General features: G+C 40.4%; 1 protein-coding gene across 5 annotated transcripts in view; it reads right to left on the reverse strand.

Annotated features, from left to right (window-relative positions):
• TLN2 (talin 2) overlaps nt 1–26,815 on the reverse strand; it is a 197,211-nt gene that overhangs the window by 42,013 nt on the left and 128,383 nt on the right. For 3 of the 5 annotated variants that reach the window (XM_068410654.1, XM_068410655.1, XM_068410653.1), the window contains exons 30-44: nt 26,119–26,316; nt 23,911–24,050; nt 19,771–19,864; nt 16,671–16,760; nt 15,407–15,529; nt 13,942–14,085; nt 13,606–13,767; nt 12,345–12,485; nt 10,990–11,171; nt 9,757–9,889; nt 7,988–8,089; nt 6,167–6,337; nt 4,462–4,608; nt 3,498–3,599; nt 2,100–2,219 (exon numbers count right to left, since the gene is read on the reverse strand). In XM_068410654.1, the coding sequence (XP_068266755.1) occupies nt 2,100–2,219; nt 3,498–3,599; nt 4,462–4,608; nt 6,167–6,337; nt 7,988–8,089; nt 9,757–9,889; nt 10,990–11,171; nt 12,345–12,485; nt 13,606–13,767; nt 13,942–14,085; nt 15,407–15,529; nt 16,671–16,760; nt 19,771–19,864; nt 23,911–24,050; nt 26,119–26,316 (2,049 nt within the window). The remainder of the gene's footprint in view (nt 1–2,099; nt 2,220–3,497; nt 3,600–4,461; nt 4,609–6,166; nt 6,338–7,987; nt 8,090–9,756; nt 9,890–10,989; nt 11,172–12,344; nt 12,486–13,605; nt 13,768–13,941; nt 14,086–15,406; nt 15,530–16,670; nt 16,761–19,770; nt 19,865–23,910; nt 24,051–26,118; nt 26,317–26,815) is intronic. The other 2 variants (XM_068410656.1, XM_068410657.1) reach the window with 2 other exon arrangements.

Raw genomic sequence — 26,815 nt, forward strand, 5'->3', positions numbered from 1 at the left:
GCGGAGCACTGAAATGTGGAAAATCCTGCCCTCGCCACTTCTGATTTATTAATAATCCTGCAGCATAAGCTGTGCGGTCCCTGTTTAGAAGCACGTGATAGTTTTAGTACCTGCATGTACTTAGTCATGTACGTGTGTATTGTGATCACTAAGTAAGCAGGAATCGCAGCCATTAGTATCACAAATGCAATTATTTCAACCTCAGGCAGAAAGTGACATGCAGAAATGGTAAGTCAATGTAACAATATCAAGCTGAACGCAAGCCGCTGCTTTTCAGGTTGCTACCGAGCACAGAACACTCAAGTAGTCTATCAGCAGTGGAATGTAATTACACAGTCAAAAACTCTTTGAAAGTTTTTTATCTAGACAATCTGATACATCTGGTGATGGTGAGATACCCTCTTGCCCCGTCTCGAGAAGGTTTGTCTGTGCTCTGTAACCAGAGGCACGCAATGAGAAGAAAAGAGAGGTGAAAGGATTTCTCTAATTGTGCTCAGAGAACATGCAGCAACTACTGTAACAGGTTAATGCAACTGAGGCGAATAGTCTGTATTCCTCCATTACGCATGAGGAGCGTAAGACCGCATGGGGAACCCCCTTCTCCCGCATCATATTGTGACTCTGAAGTATAAAAGATGTGCTGTCAGCAAAAGATACGTGTGCTCCTGCTGGTTGCCTGCATTTCACTTTCAGGACAGGAAGTTATACTTGAAATCGCTTACAGGTAAGATAAAAAAGCATATATATATATATATATTTGTAATTCATCAAAACATATGAGATTGAAGGAAAGCCATACAGTACAAAACTAAGAGCTTTCTTTGTATTTCCAAGTTGTCTGTAAACAAAAGCCCCAAGTAGTTTAGGAGGTTCTCTCCCGGTCTACGGAATTGTCCACTATCCTCACAAGCTGTTCTTTCTGAAGCTGGACCGAGGTTTTGACAAAAGGTTTCTGGTTTTTGATTGGGGGATTCTTATAACAAGGCTTGTAGCATAAAAAGCCACACTTAGGAAATAAAATGTTAGGTTCTTTTGCATAGTCCCTAAGTCTTGTTAAAACTCTGCCGATTCATAGCACTCCTAGGAGAAAACTTGTTCTGTAGACAGTTCACATGTATCGAGAGTAATGGGAGGGCTGAAAAGAAACAGAAGCGAAAGCGATTTGAAGTTCTGAACGTTCACTGAAAACACATTGTAGTAAATCCTAATTCCTATTGTTATACACCCGTGCACCTGAGCAGTGGTAAAACTGAGGTGTGTTATCAGTGAATAAGTACTCTGTAGTAATATGTGCAGCTCTGCCCCAACCTGTGAAGGCACACTGAATAGAGAGTATATTTGGAGGAGGGAAAGGTCAATATCAAAGACAAAAATAGATCTCTCTCCACAAACCCCAAGGAGGAAGTGGTACTTATGACACATACATGTGAATATTCTGTTGATATTCTAAGATTTCAGGGCATTTTGAAAAGACACACAATTTTTCTACGCTCATTGGTTCCTTTCCGTCTAATGAAAACAAACTTGGTAGAGTTTCTGTCTGGCTGCCTATAGTTTGTGTCTTAAAGTCTGTTTTTAGTGAAAATAGAAATAGATCGTAGAAGAGACAGATCTGTATAGACAAAGTATGCCTATAATGTTGACTCGGTTCAAGTTACAGTTTCAATCAAGCGATAGTAGGCCAAATGAAATTCTTCTGGGAACAGATGTGCTGCCCTGTCCCATGTTTCAAGTGTCAGTGGGCCAGAGGTAGCATATCTGTTTGCCTATCAGACAGCACACACAGTATAGGCAGTGCTCGTGTATAAAAGCGGGTAACAAAGCAAAGGCAGTGGAAACGTGTTCACTGCATTTGTTTTAGAATCACCACAAAGACATTTGAAACAAAACACATTACCCAATGGTTTGAAACCTGTTACCTGTCTGATCATACAAGGGATGTATTGCATGTGGCAACGGCTGCAAGCATGTTGCTGCGACCGAGTGAGGTGAATACCCCTTGTCACTTTGCTCTGTATTTATTGTGTTCTCTATGGTAAAAGAATGCCCGTGTTGACGCCATCATGTACAGAGAATAAAGAGGTCTAAAAACTGCAGACCTCCTCTGGTTCTGCTGTAGCCGCAGCCATTCGGCCCTGGAAAGCCAAATGCCCATAGTCAGTGGTCATTTGTGATGCAAGTCCTCCCAACTCTTCTGGGTTAGTAACCGACTTAGTCATCTGAAAAAAGAACACAGGCAAGAGAAAAAGAAAAATGACAGGCATGAGAATAACTTGTTAATACACTCCAGCTTCGAAGCACACTCATTTGTTTGGCCACACTGATGAAATGGGGAAAACGGCTTGCTGGATAAGGGACCTGTCCTCCAGCAAGAATTCCATGAGGTAACTCAAGCAAACATGCTTTATTAGAGTCATGGTAACCAGGCACTCGCAGAACATACGGAGTAATCAAAGAGCAGCAGTTAGAGCTGGTAATTCACTCTTTGACACAGCAGGGCAACTGGCCAGGTACACAGTTACTGGGACCAGGTGGGGAAGCGGGTTTTGTATGTTGCAGCTACCTTATTTTGTCAAAGGTGAGCTAGCCTACAACAAGTCTAAGACACAGGGAGAGGCCCAAGAAGAAATAGGTAGGACTACACAGCATGTCTTGGTTGAACATCAGCGTAAAGAACTGAATCTCTCTTTAGAAGAAGCCTGCCTTTTAACAGAGAGAGTTCTTCTGTCTCCAATTTATGTTAGCCAAAGCCATGGAATTCCATCCTTGGGGCAAAACTACTTTTAGACGAATTTATACTGTTTGCACATAAGTGGCCATGTCATAGACAGCAGAATCATCAACCTGTCCTGACTGCAATAGCAATCAATTTAAAAAAAAAATCTCGTCTGTAGCATACCTAAGTAGTCCACTTGCCTCTCTTAAAAATAAACAAGCAATGGAAGGCAAACATGTTACAGTAAGCATTACTGTGAAACATGAATTAAGAAAATCTCAATTCAACAGGTGTCCTCTTTTTTTTTTTTTCCTGTTAAACCCAGGTGAATCACAGAAATGTAAGAAAAGAACAATGTAGCTGTTGATTGCGTTCATTCATTCTGAAAAAATGGTGTTATTCCACAAGCTAAATGAAACAATAAGTGTGAAAGGGTAACCTGAAGTCATCAATGAATGTAAAGTGGTATTTCAGTGACAATTAAACAGGCTGATGAGAAAGCATGTAGGTAAAATGTTTTTCTTTTACTTCTCACAGAAAAGGAGACAAAATTTTTTGTGCAGAATAATCACCACACAATCCAGCGGACCAGCCCTACGATCACGCCACTAAGATCCAAGAGTTGAAGTGACAAAATCATCACTTCCTTTGTTCCTAACCCCTAAAGAGAGAAGGTTATAGAAAATGAGCATTATAAAGAGTTTCACAACACTGTGCAAATCACTCCACATTCCTTACGTATGCAGAAGAGTTTGTACTTAGTTCTAACCAAACATCTTACCATTTCCTGTGCTGTTACAGCAATGGCTTTAGAATATTTCACCACAGTGGTCTGATAATCAACAAACGTTCCCTTGGGATCTGGAGGTGTACCTTCATCCAGCTGCAAGAAAGAGGGAAAAATATGGCAGAAACAATAAGGTCATAACAAATAGCATACTGGACACGTAATATTGAAATTGCAGTACACGTGCATTTTCATAATCTCCTCTCTCACTACATGCAAGCGAAGGCAGTGCACCAGGATGTACGGAGAAGCTCCGAAAGGACTTTAGCACATGTTACGAGCACAGAAGACGCAGAGAATTTACAGTGCAGAGTTTTTGAGCACAAGGTGAACTTCTCACGCAAGGTCAAACCACCTGTAGTTCTCAGCTAACGTTGAAAGGAACGGTGCAATGGTTACGAAACAAACCATTCCAAAAGAAGGTAATGTAAGATTCCTTTATGCGGTAAAGGCCTCAATCCTGCACACCTTTAATTTGAGATAGGAAAAGCCAATTGTTTCGATTGAACTCATTTACACTTTGCAACTATACATTTTCAGTAGATTACTTCACAAAGCATAGCAGAGCACTTCAGGCTTTGACACCTGCAAGCAATTTGCTTCAAGGTTGGCCTGCTGATCATTTAGGAGACTAATGGAAAAGATAACTAGGAAAAGGAAACAAACATAAAAGGCCCACTGACCTAAGATCGCAGTTAAATATCAGGATATTACTGAATAAAAATGCTTTGTAGTAATTATACCGACAGGTACCCTGTAGTTTGTTAACATGAGCACCATCGCCCACATAAGTTTGATTTCACAATCTGCAAAAACAAAGAATCCTTAGGTTTCTTGTCATATTGTGTCAGTTTCTGACCGTAGCCGAAGTGCATCAGCAGCAGCTACTGCACCCCCCTGCAATGTAGATCGGCTTTCAAGTGCAAAACGAAAAGGGGGTCTGGATTTCCGTGCTTACCTTGCTCATTGCCTCTGCTATTGAGTCTACCATACCTCCAACCATGCCTACTTCGCTTGCAGCTTCATTTAAGGTAACCATAATATCATCCACAGCTTCTTTCATCAGTTGAGCAGCCTCAGTGATTGCATCGTGAGTATGGGATGCCTGGAAGAGAGAAAATGAGAAAAGAGAGATCATCAGAGACCATTCAGGTCAAAGATGAGGAGCTAAATTTAACAGCAATATCAACAAAACAAACCTTGCTTCAACAAGAAAACACCATGTCACAGAGGAATTGCCTTTTTCCATTTCCCCGCCTTTTCAATTTTCACGCTTCCCCCCCCCCCCGCCAAATTTCCCACTTTTTAAAAAAATTTCCTGCCTTTTTTTTTTCCTTACCTACAGTTTTTATTTTTGTGCCTCTTTTTTTAATTTCCCACCTTTTTAAAAGATTTCCCGCCTTTTAAAAATTTTCCTGCCCTTTTTTCTTTTCTCGCCTTTTCCCATTTCCCGCCTTTTTTTACTTTCTCGTTTTTTTTAATATTCTCACCTTTTTTCAATATCTTGCCTTTTTTTTAAATTTCCCACTTTTTCTTAATTACCCACCTTTTTTATTTTCCCACTTTTTTTATTTTCCCGCCTTTTCTATTTTCCCAGTCTTTTCCATTTTCCCAACTTTTCCCCAGTTTCCCACCCTTTTTTCAATTTCCTGCCTTTTTCCTGTTTCACGCTTTTTAAGTTTTCCCACTTCAAAATTTTCCTGCCTTTTTCCATTTTCCCACCTTCCCCCCCAATTTCCCACCTTTTAAAAAAATTTCCCGCCTTTTTAAACTTTCCCGCTTTTTTCATTTTCCTGCCTCGTTTTTCAATTTCCCGCCTTTTCTTTTCAATTTCCCACTTTTTTTATTTACCCGCTTTTTAAAAATTTCCTTTTTCAATTTTCCTGCCTTTATTTCCCCGTCTTTTAAAATTTTCCTGCCTTTTTTCCATTTTCTGCCTTTTTTACTTTCTCGCCTTTTTATTTTGCTTTTTTCATTTTTTCCGCCTTTTCCCATTTTCCCCCGCCTTTTTTCCCCCGCAAATTTCCCGCCTTTTTAAAAATAAATATTTCCCTACCTTTTTAAAATTTTTCCCGCTTTTTAAAATTTTCCTGCCTTTTTTCCACTTTCCTGCCTTTTTTCCACTTTCCCGCCATTTTAAATTTTTCCCGCCTTTTTCAATTTTCCCGCTTTTTAAAAAAATGTCCCTGCTTTAAAACATTTCCCGCCTTTTTTTCATTTTCCCGCCTTTTTTTCATTTTCCCGCCTTTTTTAAAATTTTCCTTTTTTCATTTTCACGCCTTTAAAAAAATTTTCACGCCTTTTCCATTTTCCCACCTTTTCCAATTTCCCACCTTTAAAAAAATTTTCACGCCTTTTCCATTTTCCCGCCTTTTTTCCAATTTCCTGCCTTTTTTCATTTCCCCCCCCTTTTTCTCTTTCTTCCCCTTTCCCCGCCCCTTTTTTCCCCCCTTTTTCCTGCCGTTTTACCTCAGGTAGGCGGGGTCTCTGGTGCACTTTGCGCATCTTTATACTGCCAACATATCCCTGAGCCGTGCAGCGAGCAGGTGCTGTTCATTCTGCCCTGCATGCCCCTCTCCCCTCACCCACCCACCCTGTCCCCTCTGCCGTCTCCAACAGTTCCTTGCAGAACATGACAAGGAACAACAACATGACAGCCTTACCTTGGGGTTTCCTCCCCCTTCCTTGGCAGCGTACAACATCTGTAAGGCAGATTCTGCTAGCGTCTTGCTCTGATCCAACACTGTCATCTGTTGCTGATGATCTAGTGTTTTGGATGCCACACCAACTGCAGCTAAAACCAAGGGTTCAAAGTAACTTGCCAGCTGCGTTACCTAAGAAAGCCAGAACGACCACAGAAAGCCATTAACCCCATTTCTTACATGTAATTGAGAGGAACCCTATTCCCTGATTACCGTTGGGCCGTGGGTTAGCTCAAGTGGCACAGTGGTCTAGCGCTTCTGTGCTGTACGGCATTTAGCGTGTATTATGTGCCCGTGTGATTCTGTCTCCCCTCACTGTCAAATCCTGTGATAAAGCCATGTGTCTCCCCCCTCAGATTGCAGGCGCCACTTGAGGGAAGATGAAATCGTTTTCAAAACTGTCAGGGGAGCCACATAGTACTTAGCAGCATCCATGACAAGTGTCTCCTTCACACAAGGGAGGAATTTCTCAACCTTTGTTGCGGATGACAGATGACAAATGGGACTGCGCTGGATTTGGACTGCTCTGTTCACCTTGGGGACTGCTTGTCTTTGCAACCTTTGCTCCCTAACCTTTCAAACCGCCTTCACTAGATTCCAGTGTAGATCTGGACACTTCTCTGCTGTCTGAGTGCGCAGAAGCGCTAACATTACCTCCGGACAAGGTTCGTTACTCCTTATGCACGAACGCTTCTCAAGACAGCCACGTGGCCCAACCCTGCCGTGTTTCTTGCTGCTAAAAAGGAGACTAGTGGTTAAGTGCTAGTCTGCAACCCGGCGGCTGGTATAGGCCAATAGGAATACGCGTGCTCCACAGATCATGTACCAAGCACGCTGCATTTTTCACTCAGTTAATTACTTGGGCTCAACAGAGCATTTGGAATATCTTACAACACAGTTCTGCTAGTAGCTTCTGTTGCTGTATTTTACTCTTCAGAAATATGTGGAGTCAAGTCTCTCCGTTTTCCTGTTTCTGATCTGGCACCATCTGGTACACATGAAGCCTCAGAAGTTCAAGTGTACGTACACTGGCAGGGGCTATAAGCAGCTTTTGAAGGCTGCCACGGGGAAGGAAAATAGCAGCATTTACTGTGCAGGAAAACATACCGAAAGGTTTACTCTGTCTAAATGACTACGTGGATAGCTAAGAGCCTATAAAATTTTAAGACTTAGTAAGACTTCTTTTTCTATTTTGTTTCTCAGAGCCAAAAAAGAGGCAAAAACTCAATAACAGCAATGATTTCACAAAGATAAGGTCTTCTAAACTGTGTCAAGGTAAAGAGCAGGAATGGTTTCTTCTGCATTCAGCAGGAAAAACAGGCTCAGGAGAAGTGAGGTCAACATGTTAGGTCAACATTTACCTAACAAGTGGGAGGAGGAATATGACTCCCTAACTACCTAGATCTTGGCAATCCCGATTGGTTGTGTGCCTCAAAGGGCTAGGTAAACCGAGAATCAAAACTTCAAATACTTGAGATATTATGAAATATTTGATGGTTTTCAAAAGCTAATCAGAGTTATTTGGGTACAACCCTGGGAGAGCTCTCACGCTACAAAGTGATTCCTCACCAAAAACCTCAAGGAAAATATCTTTCCAATGGCCCAAAACATAGACAGGTTTATTTGGTCTCAGCTCCAAGTATTTGCAAATCCCAAATCTTTCCTCCTTCCACATGCTTTCTTCTGCTCTTCTGTAGGAAGTGAAAAAGCTACTAATTCATGGTCTCCCCTAATGTCCAGCTGTCTGAGATTCCAAATATCTTTGTAATGGTGGGACAGTACCTTGTGCCCAAGCTGAGCTGCCTCTCCCCGAGCTGCAGTAGCTATGGGATCAATGAGGTGGCCAATTTCCTGGACGACCGATGTCAGCTGCTCCTGTAGAGCCTAATATAAATATGAGAAATTGTCAGTTGCTATTCACAGCTGTTCTTTTATCAAGCTGTACCTTACCGTAAAAATCACCGTCAGACCAATCGAGGTACTCAGAATGCTGTTTACATGACCCACCTACAGCAGGATGCAGAAATCCACGCTGGTGGCCTTCTTTATGTACTCGTTCATTTCTTCTGTTTTACTCTGTTTCAACAACAGGACCCCTGAGATAGGCCTGCTCCTCTTTACATTTATATGGCAATTCTGGGGAGAGAGGGATGAAGATGGCTCCCCTCCTGCTCCAGCTGACAGTAGCAAACTTGGGAGTAGGCGTCCTTTCTTATTGCAACGTGACCAAAAAAAAAAACCACCCAACAAAATACCAAAAAACCCCCACAAAAAAAACAACCAACAAACCAAACAAAAAAACCAAAAAAACACAAACCACAAAACTATTCCTGCCCTGCCAAAGATTTGGTATCACTGCACCAATCAGAGAAACCAGCAGGAGCTCCAATTTAAATATGAAGGAAACATTCTTCAAAGCAGACAATACAGCACAAGAGCAAAAAGCTCAGCTGTAGGCTTTGAAGCTGGCAGGAGAAATTCATTGAAAAGGGAAGACAACAGAAAAATATGACAACTCTGAGGGACAGAAGACAAGGCCTGACCTCCTGAATACCGTCTGGGGAAGAGGAGCATAAGGAAAGCATATAACTGGGCTTGTCAAGACATAAATACTGGCTTTCAATGCAGAGGCACTGAATGCCTTGGCAGCCACTGGGATTTAGCTCACTCTCATGAAAGGAGAGAGAAAATAAACACTATTTTTGCACTTTGTTACATTCCTGTACTGCTTTATAAATAACTGTCATTTTCAGTAACATTTATTTCAGTTCAACATGGTGTCCAAGATGAGTTCACCATTTAAACAGAAAAGAGTATTTATGACTTATTTCCTGCAGTAACTTCTTTTGTATAGCTTCACTTAGTCTGAGATGTTTCTAGTATGCAGTGTTACAGCCCAAGGAAACCACTGGAATACACAAATAGGTGTATAATTTCAGAAAGCACTAGTACAAAGACACTGAATACCAAGCTGAGAATCTGATCATGAGTTGCTGACTTTTCTTAGGCAGTCTGGCACGACAGCCCTTCCTCAAGGAGATAAAGGCTGAAATAGGACAGGATTGGTCTACGTTACTATGAGGGGTGGGAGCTGGGAAGGAAGCTTTTTTAATGAGAACATATCAATATCAACTCCAGATTTCACTTATTTAATGACAACACAGGCATAAAGAAAAATGACCGACATTTACATCACCGGACTACTAGTAACAGATTAGTTTCAGAAACACCCCGACTCACACACAGCAAGGCATCAGAGAAACACAATCAATCGCTCACGTCAGCACAGGAAGTCAGAGCAATATGTGAGTGCTGGTTAAAAATAACTACTTCATCCCTACTTTGCCTGGTGATTCTGGTGTCTTTCCAGAAGTGATACACTTTGGCCAGTGCCTGATTTTGCCTAGAAAGATTCCAGTAAGAATACTTCTCCCCTCACTGGTAGATGGTGCTGAGTGCTCAGCTCCAATTCTTCATATGGAAAGAAAAGCAGCAGAGTTAAGTGAGGCTGCTCAGCATGACTCTGTTTGTTCCTGTGCTATTTCCCTTACCTCAACTGAGATGTCATCCCTGGTGGCCAGGCTCTGACTGACAGCTGCAAGGGAGGCCTGCTCGATGTCTCTGATGCATCTGTTGATCCCATCAATGGAGAAATCACATTCTCGCTGGCCCGGGGCCTTGTCCCTGAAAGACAGAGAGAGTAAGCTGAGCATGGTGGGAAGGAGGCAGGCTCTTTCATGAACACACACAACTGTACCTCATTACCTGACAACACATAAAGCACGTGGGAGCAGAGCAACAAGGACAAAAGTTGGCTTTGTTCTACCTATGGGATTTTGATATATGTACAGAGTACTCTGCACTTTCATACACACACACATCTCACTCCTCTCTTGATGATTAGACAGAAAAAAATTTGTTGACTCAGAAGAAGAGTGCAAATTCAACCTCCTCGGGATGGCCAGACTGGCCTAATAATGAAGGTCAACATGAAAACACAACAGACATCAGGAAAAAAATATTCATGTTTCTGTACAGTGTGATTGACTGTCTCAGGAAACAATTCCTTAGGTATCAGGTGTTACATTCAGTCCCAGGTATCTTTTAACAGGGGTTAGTTTCCAAGCACTTTGTACTGTCCCAGTTTGCTATTTCAGTACAATCATTATCAAAGATCAATGAAACTGTAAACACTCCTTAGTCCACTGTTTTCATACCATTTTGATTTAATCAATATTAAGAAGTAAAGTATAGAACTACACTTAAAAGTTTTCAACAGGAAAGGGACAGAAAGGTTTAGACCAAAAAGTAAAGAATATTCACTTTTTGCTACAGCATTCTTGCACCTAAATTGAGAACACTATAGTAAAGAATAGATAGCCAAGGTAATTTATACGCTGTCTGATGCACCTTAAAAAAAAAACCAAACCAAAATGAACCTGTTTTCCACATTCTATATGTTGGTACGTGATCTGGACGGAGAAAACATTAGCTACATTTTTTTTTATTCCACAGCATTCTCTATTACATTTACCTTAAACTGAATCAGCAGTGGAACCAGGGAGGGAAAACAGAATACAAAGAACAATCCTGTGCTGCAGAGTGCTGCAGTCATTGATTATGATTAAACGCCCAGCACAACTGGGGAGATATTGTGCATCACAGAATAAATAATTTCCATTGTGAAAAATGTGCTAATGGCCATATGGTATTATTCTTTACTGCTGCTCAATTATTACAGCTTAAATGTGGACACAAAGAAGTTACTACAAAAGACATAATACCTGATAGAGGTGATAAGACTCTTGATAGAATCTGAGACAGTATGTGAATGCCCAGCTAGTACAGACCACGTAGGAGGGTCTTTTGGATTGATAGCCAGAGAACGAGCAGTTTTGATCAATGAAGACGAGCTCTCCAACATTGTTTTAGCAGAAACTAGGATTGGTTCCTGTGCTCGCGATCCCTGTGATCAGAAAGGTAGAACACAAAAGAACATTTACATAATTATTTGAGTTCGTCCACACTTTCTGGTCCTAAAAATCTGTTTAATTAACAGCACTAAAATGGCATTATAATCTCTCGTATTATACTATTATATTCACAGATAGTCAACACAGAAATAGTATTAAAATCATTGCAGTCCAACTCTCTGTAACGTACTTAAGAAACACTTTTCAGGTTTAGAAAGGCACCATCCAGCTGAGAAACAGGAGAAAACAACAACACTTGTCTAACTGTAGACTACAGAGATATCATTGAAAATAAACTTTGTCTGTCACAAAACTTGCAAGATCCAACCAAGCGTAGTCTTTTCCCAGGAATTAGTTGGACTACAACATGCTAATTGGGTCATCATCTCCGTATCTATTTTATCACCAGCAATCTGGTAAACCCAGGTACCACAGGCCAGGAGGACAGGCTTGGATTCCAGTTACAGCCCCACAACTTAAGATTGCAACAGTTACTGCATCATCTGAAATTGCCAGCTGGAAGAGAGGCTGCCAAAAGCAGGAAGGAGCAGCTGGAGAGTCAGTAACAACATATGACCTCTACTTCGAAGCTTTTATGAAGCTTGAAGGATTTATTTTATTATCTCTCTGATAAAAAAAAAAAACTTCATTGGTGACTTTAAATACTATTCTGTTGCAGTTACAGGGGTTGAGGACGAAGAACTCAGAGAAAAAATACAGAAGGCCCACAGAAAGTTATTCTTCCCAGAAAATGTGCTTCTTGTCATCATGACTGCATCATTTTTGGAAGGGAAAAACCCCAGTGACATCCCTTCAATCCTTTTCAGAACTAATTAGGTTCCATTTGTTAAAGCTGCTCTTGAGGGGAAAAAGGGATATTTATTACTTTATCACATGGAAGAATAACAAGACATGCGAATCATCTGTACTGTAGCACTTCATTAACAGCAGACTGGCAGCACTTACTGTAGCCTAACTAGTTTTACCCTACTGGTGCAAACTTCAAGGTCAGAAGTTAAGCAAAAGACAGCAGAATGCCCTACGAACATCCAGGAACACAGAGACACATTTCGGCGTCAGGTCTTTACACTCTCTTCCTCTTTCCCGACACGATTAATTCAACATTTTCAACTTTTTGAGGGCAGAATTGCAATATCCTGCCTTACCTCCGTGCTGATCTGTGCTGGTATGCTGACAAATTCTGGATTTGAAGCAAATGCCGTCAGATTTTCCACAGCCTCTATCAAAGGTGCAGTCGCAATTCTGCACTTGGTGCGGTTCTCTTCAGAGAAATCACCATCCAGGGCCTGGAAATTAAATCATGATTGAGTTCTGTCTGAATGGGTTTCTTGGCAAGATTGAAGGAAGACGGTTTAATTCTTCATAGTTTTAAACTGCTGTGTGCTTGTGACACGTGAGAGTTTGCCCACAAACAAGGCTGATGCAAAGAATGTGATCCTTTAAGCGTGTGCTTCTTTACTTAGCTGGTTATTGACCCTAAACTTAAAACTGCTGCTTTGCTTCACAAGACTGACTAAAGGTTTTCTATCATTGCACTCTGATGACTCTCACAAATCATGTCTCAGCACCTCATGCTCCAAAGGGTGGAAGCGGGTAACAAGGTTGTTCTTTCCTATAGACTGATTTAAAATTTTTTTTTTTTTTTTAGGCAAACCAATAATTTATTGCTCTCATTTTCATATGAGTCAACTGATCTCTTTCATAACCTTATAGGAAAGATTTCAATATGAAGGACCTTTTGTGTAACGTAATAGAACCTTCCAGTCCTAGGAGCATAGTTATTTTAAAAGACTTTGAGTAGCAGACCAGCTAATGGCTTCCAGAAGGGTTTAGAATTGTGAGTCCTCTACCTCTTACCAAGTATTCTTTCTGCCTGCATGAGAAAAGCTATCCCCTGCCAAATTGCAGGCAGGTATCTGGAAAATAAGAGATTACTACTAACAGCAGACTATTAAACAGCAGCAACATAAACGGCTTCTGTTGGCTTCCCAGGAGTATTTGTTTCTTCATTTTTCTCTTATAATTATGGTAAAGCTGTCAGAAATACCTCCACAAACTTCCAGATACTGAGCAATGTAACACCATTAAAAACCTTCACGTTCAGTTGTTTGCAAGTTATTCTCATGGCACAAGCTCATTAAGCACATCAACACAGAGGTGTCTCATACTGGATGGGCCAGCTGCCTCTCCTAATACTCCCATCACCCAATTCTTTCCATTCAGTACAGCAGTAATATGACTGAACACGTCTTCCAATTCAGGTCTTCAAAAACGTAATTAATGATTTCTTAAACCATACATATCACAGAAGGTAAAAAGATATTTCTAACTGTTCTGATTCTGTCTCAACAGAAACAAAAAAAAAGAACTAAAAACGAAGGAAGCACAATTAAGCAGCATTTGTACCTTGATAGTTTTAACCAGGTTAGCAGTGCTATTTGCAACTTCCTTGGCAGACTGCACGAAGTGTCTCTTGGCAACAGGATTTGCTGTCTTTGATGAAGCAATGCGACAAGCATTGCACAAAGCAGAAGTATGTTTGGCCACAATTGTAGCAGCTGATAATACCTGTAAAAATAGATGGCACAAAACAGGCAGATTGTCAAAGGAGCAAGATGGTTACCACACTCTAGCCCTGAAAGTCACAGTTCAAAGCCATGCCACAGTTTCAAACCAAAGCTCCTTTGCTTAGTCACAAATAAAGTGAAGTCAGACAGTCTCACTGGAATCCTCTGGAATCACCTGTGATGGGCTGCTTGCTGGATCTACCAAATTCTGGCAAGCCATCTGGATTGCTTGATTGGCTCTGGCAAATTGAATTGGGTCAACAAGACCCTGCTGACCAGCCTGACTGTTTGGATCTGAGATGCCAACCAGGTAAGCAGCCTAGAAATGGAGAAAGGAAGAAAACAATCCTAAGAAACAATGCTAAATCCATCTTGGTTCTTAGATAAGCTTGCCATATGTCATAGCACATGGCAGTCAGGGATTACCCAGAAACCATACTGTGAAGTACTATTACTTTTTTTTTTTTTTTTTTAGTAATAAATCTCCACAATCCTCTGAAACCAAGAAAACTTACTCTTACACTTGTGAAATTTATTTAGTCAAAACAAAACTGTCCACTGTTTAAGCAGCTGGTATCCCTGGAAATGTTATTTTTTCACTTGTATAGCCCATGGAAAGAGCTTTAATGGTCACAAGCATCAGCAAATTATTTACTGGATTAGCCACAGCTGAAGGTGGTGAGGGTTTTCATGAAGCCTGAGTAGAAAAGCAATTCACAGCAAATGCACTACTGCTGAGTGTAGGACCCTTCAACTCTACAGTTGCTGGTCTCAGTGCAGCTCAAGATGGTCTGACAGCCAAACTGACTTTCTTTCTCAATTAAATAAAAGTTTCATGCCTCTCAACAAGGAGGAATTGTCTGAACTGTCAAAACTGTGTTTGAAGATTTCTTGATGAATTTCCATTACAGATACAATTACCTTGATATGCCAGGAAGGCAATGTAGGGTTAGATGTGGAGGAGACTAAGTCCACACTGAGACATCCCATATTTGGGGAAATCAAGCAGCAGTTTCCAGATGCAAAGCATGATCCCCCACAGCCAGATCCTTCACTGAAGAGGCTGTATCAGCTCTCAAGAGGTCAAGTCACCCAGTTATCAGATCAGCGAAACCACAGTGACCAGCTCCAGACTCTAATTTGTTGCAGCAGCTTAAGAACTTCGGTTATTCCGAAAGTATCTGAACAGCTGAAACAGGCTGCTTATTATTTAAAATGTCTGAAATCAGTAGTGCTCCTTATGACTTTTTTACATACTAAAATCAAACTTGATTCATTCATTTTAACCGTGGCTGGGTTTTGTGCGCTTCCCTATGATGTAACAGTTCAGAGCTTGAGCTGCAAACCCAAATTCCATATGCTGCAGTTTTGACATTTGCTTTATCCTCGGCAAAGTTTCCTTCTCGATGTCGCTTCCTTTCCTTATAAAATATGCATGTTATTGCACTCTACTGCTTCTGCAATGTACAGCAGTGTATGCACAATTTCTGTGGATCTACGCAGAGCCCGCTGCGTAGTATAAGGTCATTGTTTGGCCGCAAGGAAGTGAATCTCGGATTTACACACACACAACATGAGCTTTCAAAAAAAAAAACCAAACAAACCAACATATACCTGCATTACAGACTTCAGTAGCTTACCTGAGCTGCTGCCTCTGTGAGGCCACAAAGAGCCTTGGATGCAACTCCAACACATTCTCCAAAGACTAAAAGATCCCCAGTTTTTGCATTCTGGGAAATGCCCGCCATTGATTCTCCAAGAACCTCAGAAATTAAAGAAAGAAGTTACCTTCCCAATATGCTTCCCTACCACTCAAAGGCAAGTGATTCCTGGCCTTGAGCCAGTTCTGGCCCACAAACCTCTTTGTCTTGGCATCCAGAAATTTTATCTAGCTAACAATTCCACTGAATTGGGCACATTCCCCTCTGTGTGACACAAGGGGTAAGGCACGCACATCAATACTGGATTGACAGTGCCAAACAAACACTATTATAGTGCAAACGACTACAAGGATACAGAATTAACCCTCATTATATTTGCTATCATCCACTAGTTATCACAGCCTGGCGCTAGGTACATTTCAGGGATTGCAGAACATGACAAACCAATCCCCCAGCTGCTGCCAACACATCCGGGATCTTCTTTGGCCCCAAACCCATTGAAACTCAGTGGAAACGAAATTGCATCTAGTCTGCTGGAACCATCCAAATGTCAGACTACACATTAATTCCCACAGTGCCTCCCCACTGAATTCAGTTTCTGTTCTTTTAAAATCCAAAATAAGATCTGACTGCAGTAGAGCATTAGATGCAAGATGACATTCACATCCATTAGGCACTTCCTTTTTCTTTTAGAGAAAAAAGGATCCGAGACAATTCCATCAAATAATAAGGACACCAAAAGCAAAGCTTCAAAGAAAGATGTAGAGCATGGTATGTTTAAAAATAACAAGAGATTTCACACAGATTTTCTGATGTGCCGGAATATCTGGACTGCTCAGACATTTCTCTAAGCTGCTTTGCACAGAACGATACAATGATATTTCATTGCCAAGCCTCCCATTTACGCTTCGGGCCTTTCTAACACAGCTGCAGTCAAAATATATCATGAAAGTATGATATGCTGTCTAATATAGAGAAGAAAAAGGGAGAGAGGGGGAAACGTTAACAGTGTTGCACACTAGTCAATTAAAAATTTCTTACTAAGGCAACACACCTTCTCAGTTACCAAAAATTGAAATTACCTGTAAGAGATCTATCTCAGGCTGAATTTTATCAAGTAATGAAGCATACATTTTACCTATAAACACTGGCTGTGTTTCTAACATGTTTGACATGCATGTGGAAACTTCCGATAATGAAAACATACTTCACAATTGGCACAGAGGTGGGAAAAGGAAATTACCTTTGAGTTTTCCATTACGCCCTCAATACAATCAAAATATGAGAGATCACTCACAGGTTCATTGGGGTTATCCAGCATTCCCTTAACTGTCTGAAATAATGAAAGATACGCCGATTACTGACAGACCCTGAAATACTGAGCTGAGAAGAACATAGACCATCACAACTATCCCCTTATACCAGTGTAATCTTACAACTTTGTCTCCAGAAAGCAAACAAAACTAGACACTCACTGAGGGCTCACATACAGATGAGCATGCTACACATTAAATGCTACCCTACATTAACTGAACTGCGGTAACTACACATTTATGCACTACGAATCTGTTGGAAGTATAGGCTACTGTGGTTTACCTTGTGTTTGTGACAAGTGATTTATGGTCAATTAGAGATGCTCAGCTGACATGAGGTAATCTGGTTTTCTGTCAGTTGTCAGCCTAGTACATTTTCTCAGTACTATTTTAAATTTCATAAATGGAATTACAAGAGTGATGGGAAAACCAGCTACCATTTGTTAAGAACTGTCTTGAGACACAAAGGGCTCCCAAACTAAGTGCAAGTCAACCACCTGTCTGCCTCTTACTACTGTCAATAGATTCCACCAGCATAGCTCCCTCTGCCACAAAACTACATATACTAGTTGGATTTTCTTTTTCCTTTTTCTGAGGTGATTCTGATTCCTGTAATAACAACATGAAAGTCAATCACATATTCATTGAGAAGAATCAATGCATTTAGATAACAGAACTTGTAAAAAGCTGTAAAAATGCAGCAGGCTAATTCTTTGATATGTAAAAAAATCTGCCATATGCTTTTTCCAAGTTTGGAGAAAAACTATTTTCTGCCAAATATCAGGTAGAAAAGACTTTTAATCTTTCCAATAAAAGTGAAATCACTAAGTATAGAAAGATACTAACATCTGTATCTGATGTTTGCCTTCCACCTGAAGGAAATCTAGGCATGATTTTAAACCCTTCGACTTTTCTCATAACTAAACTTCTAATATTAAGATACACCTACAATATTTTTAATAGCTCAGCTATTGCTTTTTAAAAGCTATAGTCCAACTTAAAGCCTTACAGTAATTAAACTGTGAGAACAAGGTGATGTGACGAAGAAGAAATATCTAGAAAAGAGTTTCCAGTTGCCTCTCATCTCCTTCTCAGTTCTTACACACATTGCAGCAACTCTTCATTGCTGTACTCCATCTTTAAATAACAACTTGTAAAGCAAACAATGTTCCTGCAGTACTTGCACTATTATGGAGACAGAAGCCCTTGGAACCTAACGAGACAGAAGCTCCCAGAACCTAACGAGACAGAACAGTGAAACACAAGCCAGCACAACTTCCCACTGACATATATTTGCTATTACTGTAACAGCTTTGTTGATCCTTTCAGCTGCATTTCTGGGCAAGTTTAGCTATCTCATTGGAGGTCATACAGTAAGGCCCTCTCTAAACATAGTTTTCCAGAGTCTTCAGGGAAGACTACAGAGCACACTGACAGTCTATCAAATCCAAGCTGAGACACACTCTTCCTACAGAAACAATAATTTTTATCACTTTTAAGAAGCCTTGGGGAGACTAGAAACAGTAGGTGATGAATTGGGGAAATGAAGGAAAGAGGCAAGAGCTTAATGATTGTAATGAGAAATTGTACTAATAATGCCTTCCCCAAAATTTTATAGGTTTCTCAGGTCACTTTGATACCAGTCTCCAGTCTGGTTTCAGGACTGTGTGGTTTTGCCTCAGTTTCCCTTTTCTCAGAAATTAATGTAATTTCATAAACCCAGGCTTTTCTCGCTAACTCTCTTGCCCCCTCAAGCAAGTGCTTCCTGAAGTTCAATATGGTACAGATCTTCCTTCTGCCCTTTCCAAGCTTTGTTTGCAATCCATGCAAGCCATTCTATTGGCACAGAGCCCTCTGCAATGGCTTCTTAATGCTGTTCTGCCCTACATTTGTCCCCCAAGCTCTCAAGTTTTCTGTGGCTCATTAGCTGGGAATTCTGACCTTTCACATCCCTGCTGTTTTGCAGATCTCTCCCCATTAGCCTTTCAGGAAGTCCTGAGAAATGGTCCTTCATTCCCCCTGCTTGCTCCACCCCTATGTTCTGCACTGATTTCAGGCAGCCATTACATTACAGCCCAATTTCCAGTTTTCTCATTCTATTATTTAGACTTGCTGCCATTCCCTTTAACCAAGGGGAGAACACTTCTAAGCTCAAGAAGCTAAGAATTCATAAGTACAAAGCAGCTCCTAGGCAAACTCCAACCCATGTTTTGTGATGATGACTGTGGACTTGTGTATTAAAAAAGCTCACAATATCCTGGAATGCACTGCAATGGCCTTTGTGTCCTTTTGATACCAAGGGGCAGAAATAAAAAGCTTGAAGGTGTTTAATGTTCTCTACACAGGCCAGTCTTCTCTTGATGTTCTGACCGTGACAGCAAGCAAACATTTATTGTAATTGAAAAGATGCTACTTCCTACTATTGTAAGCAGCTGCCTCTGTGATCAGTGCACAGCCTTTGAATTAGGTCTTTGAACTGACCTGTTACACATTATTTAGCAAGCCAAACATTTAACTCATGAACCAGAGCATAACTTCCAAAAACCTATATTGACACACGACATATCAACTTGGCTGTGACAAAGCAGATACAAGGCATCAAAAATCTACACCAAAATGGCAGGGAGCAACAGGGTAAAAGATGGTGAACGTTATCCTAAAGCGAGATGTCACTGACAACATTCTATAAGCAGAAAAATCAAGATACTGCAGCTCCCTCCATTGCACTGCTGGAATGTCCATCTCATCATGATTCTTCCTTAATTCACAGTAAGTATGAACAATAAGGAATAAACTGTACCTTTTGAGGGGTAGGGAAGAGGAGATGGGGACAGGGCAGCAAATTTAATTCTGGCCAAAACTACAAGATGTTCACAGAGGTCCTACGCTTACCTTGTATGCAATTAAAACCCCTCCCACAGATATCTAGTGTGAAGACAGTGACAGCAGCTAACTGGACAAAGAAAACAAAGGAAACAAACATTCGGGGCCCGTTTTTATTCATAAGAACTTTTGAAATGTAGTAAATACCTCTAGTTCTCTGAGTGCATTATCACACTCCTTCTGCCCGGGAGCTTGCTGGGTGCACAATGTGATGAGCTGGTTTATACTCTCAGTGACAGCTCTAGGGAGAGTAGAAGGAAGAAAGATATATTTTAAAGTTAAACTATTCCTCTAATTAAAACTTTTGTTTCATTAACTGTACACTGCATAAAGATATAAAACTCTGATGTTCTACTGCATTTTTTCTTTACAGTGCTTGGGGATTAACTCTATGTTAACCAGTTTACCTAGAGACCTCTTCTTTAACAAGTTTCATAGGAGCAAAGACATTTTCACTAAAGCATTTGACACTGATCCACACCTGAAAATCTATCCCTTCACTGTGAACAACTGAGAAGTTAGTCCAGAAGAAACAGAAGCTTCATCTCACAGCAACAAGTGTATTGGCTATCTGTGGCAAGGTTTTGGCTGCAGGGGTAGCCTCTATGAGAAGAGGCCAGGGGCTGCTCCATATTGGGCACAGCTGGTTCCAGACAGCTCCAACAGACCCACCACAGGACACAGCTGAGCCCAGCAGCCAAGCTGGTGGCCCCTCTGGGAAAACATTGTTAAGAAAGGGCAAAACACTATCTGGCAGCAGGTCAAGGTCAACCCACTATACTAGCACAGTGACAAAACTTAGCTGCTAAAAAGTATTTTAGCACTTCTCCAGGTTTGATGTTAACTGACTCATTTCTCAACTAACATTTCAGAAGTCTTAAAAGACACAGAAACAATTGGCCAGTATGTCAAAAAATGTTTGAATGTAAAGTAATGTTATATAACCTTTGCTAGCAAAGTCTTGTGTCTTGTCTGACATACTCCATTACATACACACACCTAATCCTGCTATATATTTTTATAGTCTGTTATCAAGTTGTTTTTTTTTTCCCTCTTTAACTAATCATTGATATTCTCCAAGTCAACATTCATTGGCTCCCTTAGGTTTAAATCCACAGAGAACAAGATATTTTTGCATTACATTTCTGTCGGAGTTCACTGTTATGGTGCTCTTGAACATAGGCCGAACCTGACATTCAATATAGTCAGTATTTGTGTTTCCGATGAATGCTCTGATATTCAGCAAAACTCATTATAACTAATGAGTTAAAACTCATTATAACATTTTAAACTAACAGCTAACCACCCAGGAAAGTAGCTTCTAGAAAAAGAGGCTTTGAAGGAGGAAGTAGAAGTCTGCCATTCATTGTTATTAATCAAACATCATTTTCTATGGATAGGCATGTTGTCATCAATTTGCAAAGCTTTAGCTTGTATTGTGACATTATAGTGGAATGCAAGATTTTTGTGTTGTTTTTTATGGCAAATTGGAAAATGAGTGAAATCGGAGTGCACGGAGGATATGCTTTCCTCTGGCTTTGAAAACTCTGCATGGCATTTAGATTATTTTCTCTTTAAGAAAACTGGCACTTGATAACAGGATTGGTAACATCAACAACATGATTACCTAGATGGATGGCATCATACTGTTACAAAAGGAAACAGGATGTGCTTATTATATATGCACCAGGTTTTACATTTAATTCCAGGGCAAAAAGAATGGAAACTAATATATATATATTTTTTAAATGAGACTCCTACCCTTTTCAGTAGCTTTGCTGTCCTTGTGGAGTCATTTTTCCCCTTTCTGCCTTTTAGGTCTGCTACATATATATGTCTTGTGTCCTGTCTGGCATACTGTATTACACACAGGCAGTCCTGCTATATATTGATATAGTCTGTTATCAAGTTTGGTTTTTTTCTTTAACTAATCATTGATATTCTCCAAGTCTGTGTGTATATATACACAAATATTTTTACAGTTATCTATCTCTGAAAAACAACATGCATGGCTTTACCAACATAACATCAATACAAATGATGGATTCTCAGCCTCCTGAACATCAGTGATTTCTACGCATCAGAAAAACGTCATTGCATGCAGACATAAGAATAGATAGCAAAAACGGAAGGTTCTGTTCACTCTCAGAGAAACTTCATGCAAAAACATCTTGTCCACTGTTGATTTTAAGCTAAGGGAGACAACGCGTGTTGACTCAGAGGATATCGGTGATTAAAGAGAAAATCCCAAACCTGGTAACAGACTAGAACGGTCAGCTTTGTAGAGGATGTAGTGTGGTCTCATGGACATCATTACTATACACCAGGTACCTGTATCCAGGAATACACTCAAGTTACAAGCATTACGTTTAAAATTATTCGGAAGCAGTGGAACCAGGAGGGTCAGCCCTCAAACACCAACTCCAGAGTAGAAGAGGATGCTAGGACTCTAAAAGCCACATTTGTTTTCATCAAATACAGCATATAAATACTTGGATCCTGCAGGGAACTCAGCCACTGTTTCAGTCCTATGAGACTGTCAGAGGAAGTCAAGAAAAACGCCTCCACAAGGAGGAGGCCAAAGCTACTGAAAAAGTTGGAGTGTCTATTACAGCTGGAACGAAGAGGGAACGAAGGAAAGAAGATACAAGAAAATTAATTACAGTACCGTAGAAGAGAGAAAAATGAGAAGATTAGTCATCTTACAAACAGGAAGCAAAGGAAGCTGTGCCTCTTTTTTCATTTCCACAGGAAGAAAGAAAGTAAAAATACTTGACCCTGACCATATCGTAGCAGGGAAAGAGAACAGAGCCCTGGCAAGCTTGTCACAAGCAGCCACAGAGGATCTGAGAAGGGAAATACGGTGTCTCCTTAGAGTCTTAAACATAAACTAGAATTGACACAGTATTTACTTTTCATGGTTATCTGATGTCTATGTAAAGTCTTATGCATGCAGATACACATACACACACTAACAGCATGACAAAATAGAACATCTAAAGGCTCTGCATGTCTTGTCTCCCTTTTTTTTTGTTACATGCTTCTACAGAGGGAATACCAGCCTGGCAGAAACTAACAACTAACTGGGTTTCAGTAGGGACACTAACTTCCTCTACACTCCAAACAGGAATGCTCCAAGCCTAAAGCAGAAATCTGTAGCAGTCTGATGCTGTGGCAATAACAGAAGCTCATGCAACTCCCTCACTTTTAAGCAGCATGCCTTTGATTACCTACAATTTTCCTAGAAGCTATTTATTTCTGGGGAGACAAGATGGATGTCAGAATATGTTTTTTTAACAAATATGTCAAAGTAAAGTAGCATAACTTCTTTAAGAAGTCCTTTATTAAAGGAGTGGATTATTTTTTTAAAAAATGAAGTTATTGCTATTAGAAAGGGATGATTCCAAGGTTCAGGACAAACATCTACATTATTCCCAAAGAAGTAAGAGTCAACTTACTCAATTCCTCTCTAGGCTAATCTTTGTGGGAGTAAATATTTTGGAAGACAATATTGTAAGTCACATCAACATGATCTCAGACATTCATCTGATCTAACGTTCACATTTCTACGTGTGATGTCTATCTGTCCTTCAGCAGCCCCCTTCTAGTTTGCTATTTGAACATTCCATTTACAAACTTAGATAACCGAATAAAAACTTAATTTGGAAAAAACATATGAAAAGGGTTTGACAAAGCAAAGGAGAGGTGATTATCCAGTTAAACACTGAAATGCTGTGTTATTTTTCACATAAACACTGAGTACCTCTGAGAAACAGAGTCCACAAGATGAAATTCGTCAGGGCATGGTTGACAGAATCCTTAAAGTAAGGGTATCTTCCACCAAATAAACACAGCATCTAACCCTTTCAAGTGTTCTTGATCATACACATTGTTAGTGATAGGTAGCCACAACATGATTTTTAAGCACATTCTATATAAGAATACTATTCAATTTCTTTGTTATTGATTGAGGGGCTTACTGCTAGCTGCTGCCTTGTCAGAACACGTATGGTAAAAATCAGTAGGTAAAACAAACTAGTCCCTTTGAAAAACCAGGCCAACTCTTCAACTGCTGGTTCTTATTTCTACCAAGTATAACAAGTTATGCCATTTAAGGAACTACTCCAAAATAAGTAGTTTTCCTCAGCCCACTTTCATTTAAATAGAACTGCAGGTTCCAACCACTCAATTAGCTGTCAATAGCAGGCAAATATATAAACACATTATAAATATCACAGAGAAAAGCAAATGTCTTAGGAAAACCTAAAGCAAGCAACACATCCTTACCTTGCTGCTGCTGCTAAGAGGTTCTTGGCATTAGGAGCTCCAGGATCAACAGACAGTGATTTGGCAGCTAGTAACAGCTTGCTGGAAGCCATAGAGATGCTCTTGAGGTTACCTATTACTTGAATCTGGTCCTCTTTAGTCTGGAAAGCCACAGCAACATAACATTAAGCACAGAGTTTGTAATAATGAAAGTGTGCTAAAACCACATTTGGAAACCCAATTCATTTATCCACCTGAAACCACTGACACACAGGGGGGACCGCAGTCCAGACAAGGACATGGACCAAAGCCTCTGTTCACCCGGACAGGTGCCTCTAGCTTCACTTACATAACAGAAAAAGAAACCCATATAAGAAACAGCTTGGTTTCTAACAATGGCAGCATTCACAAATGAGCGACGGAGAAACTTCACTACTTGTTGAACAATGCTTTTGCTGTCAAGGCTCTCGTGCATCTCTGCCTGGCACAACTGATCCACATTATTCAGACAGCGTACACTCTCTGTATTCTAGCATCTTCTGTGTAACCCACGGGCTCTCTAGCATGTAACTGGCATTACTCACACAGAAAGATCCCTCCAGAAAGTCCTCTATTCCAAGAAAATACATTTCTATAAGTCTACGTTGGTAAACATTCTAACTGGGATGTTCTATTACTTATTTTAAGCCATTGCTTGAAAAGGAAAACCTGCATATACATACAATTACAGGGAAGTACCGCATTATCGCAGCAAATAGCTGTGACTAGGTTCTTCTGTCAATGATCAGTAGAAGTGAATCCGTTCTTTCTCACAGTCTGTTCAGGGTTTTATATAAAGAGGTTGTGTATTACTCAGCTGATATGAAGAGCTTTTACTCTATATTTACATTCTGCTTCCTCCCTACCCCAACATTTTGCTGAGCATCCAGAATACCTGGTATTGCTTCTGTTCAGGCTAAATAACTAGACACAGATAGAAGGCATTCTCTTTTGAAAGATCAGCCATTAATAACTAAGATGGTTATCATCCTCCGTGTCAGCAGGATAAGCCAATCTGCAAAGGCCACAAGCTCATCAGCAGCTGGAATTCTCTTTTCAAATAGCTATTTGAAGTATCATTTCTACCTTTGCCTTCATTGAATTGCCTCAGCCGAAATATTCTAAAAGTCAACGAGGCCCATGGCTAAAAAGATAGTCAGGTACTTAGCTCCTACTCAGTTTCAGAGAATCAGCTGATATTTGGTGCCTAACTGACTTCAAAGTATCTGCTCTATAGAAACACTTCATAAATGACTTCAAAGGACTGGCACACTCAAGACTTTCTGGCTAGTTTTCTTCTGGCAATCATTTCTTAGGTTTGCAAGTTCGTCCTACTAACTGGGGCAAAACAGTCTGCAGATTCTTTTTGTCTGCAAGTCCTCCTAGCTCTCCTGTTATGTGACGCCTTTTTATACGCTCACACATGTTATCCTAAATCATCTCCAAATGACCAATTAGTGTAATTCAGTACATCCAAATTCAGTAAGACAAAATGAAGTAGGCATCTCCATCAAATGAGTACCTAAACTACTAGGAATAAGTTAGGTAATACACGACAACATTCCCAGTTGTTACAGAGTTCATCAAAATAGAACTCAGCCAGATTTTAAATCACTAAACAGAAGTCCAAGTGCTTGCTGTCAGATCCATGGCATTTTAGCCAGCCCGCTTCAAATGCTTGCAGATCCACAGCAGCACACACCATACAGCAATATCAAGTCTGATTTTAAATGCATCTTTTCCTCCCTCTACTTAAAGCATTTGAAAATTAGCAAAGAAAGGTGCTAAATTTTGAACAGTGGTCACATTAATTATGCTCCGTGGTATTTCTACCAAACTAGAGGCAACCCTTTCCATAGGCTTTGAGAGGTTCAGCACACATTTGTGCCTTCAGATATACAGCTCGAATTAGTTAACAGCCCAAATTAGACAGAGGAGTAGGAAATCGCATTTCTGACTGGGCACAGGAACAAATACCAGTATCCTGTGTAAAACACAAATGCTGCGTTGACTTCACTCCAGATAACCAGCTATGGATGACTGCTTCATAACAAACATCACCCGTCATATTTGGATAGGCTCACACTAGCACATTGTACTGTGCTACTTAGATATCCAAGATAGTGCACTGCGAGATACTATGCTCAAGATAATCCTTGGTCCCAATTAGCAAGATAAAAAAAAACCTACTTGTGCTTGGCCAGCCATTTCAATACCAGCATCAAGAAATTCATCAAAATCATCACTGAATTTTCCAGAGGCTGCAGCCAGTTCCCCACTTTGGCCCCGTGTAGCATGGACAACTTCTCCTGCTGACTGATTCAGGTCTGCTGCTGCCTGGTTCAGTTCACTCTGAGCTTCCTGAAATGACTTAGAACTTGGAGGTAGCTGTAAGAGACAAAGTGCGGTATTTTATTGTCTGTCACGTCACAGCAGCCCTTCACAACTGGAAAGTTCAACACAATTCAAGAACACTAAATGCAATACAGTAGTGAGCTTCACATACAAGCTAGAATGGAGTACTGCAACTGGACTGCTAGGGATTCAGTTCTGAATGTGGAATAGTCCATCTATGGTACAGCTATCAACCAGAAATCTGTACAACAACCTTAGTCCCGCTGTTTCTTTCAAGGGACAGACAAGTACGTAAGCCTTTCAAGGGACAGAGATGACAATAGCTATTTTATGGGTCAACTATGAAATTTGAAGTGAGGAACTCAGTGGTAAAAGCTGGAGAATTTTGGCTTCTGAATCATCATTCACTTCCACAAACCACCTCTCCAGAACACCACACAAGTACTGGCAGCTCTTCACAATGACTCTAAACTCCTGACCTGGTTTTACCAAAAGGCATTGCACAAACATATCAAAATACAATTCCTCCTTC

Source organism: Nyctibius grandis, chromosome 11, assembly GCF_013368605.1.
Source record: "Nyctibius grandis isolate bNycGra1 chromosome 11, bNycGra1.pri, whole genome shotgun sequence".
In the NCBI taxonomy this organism is placed as follows: Eukaryota; Metazoa; Chordata; class Aves; order Nyctibiiformes; family Nyctibiidae; genus Nyctibius; species Nyctibius grandis.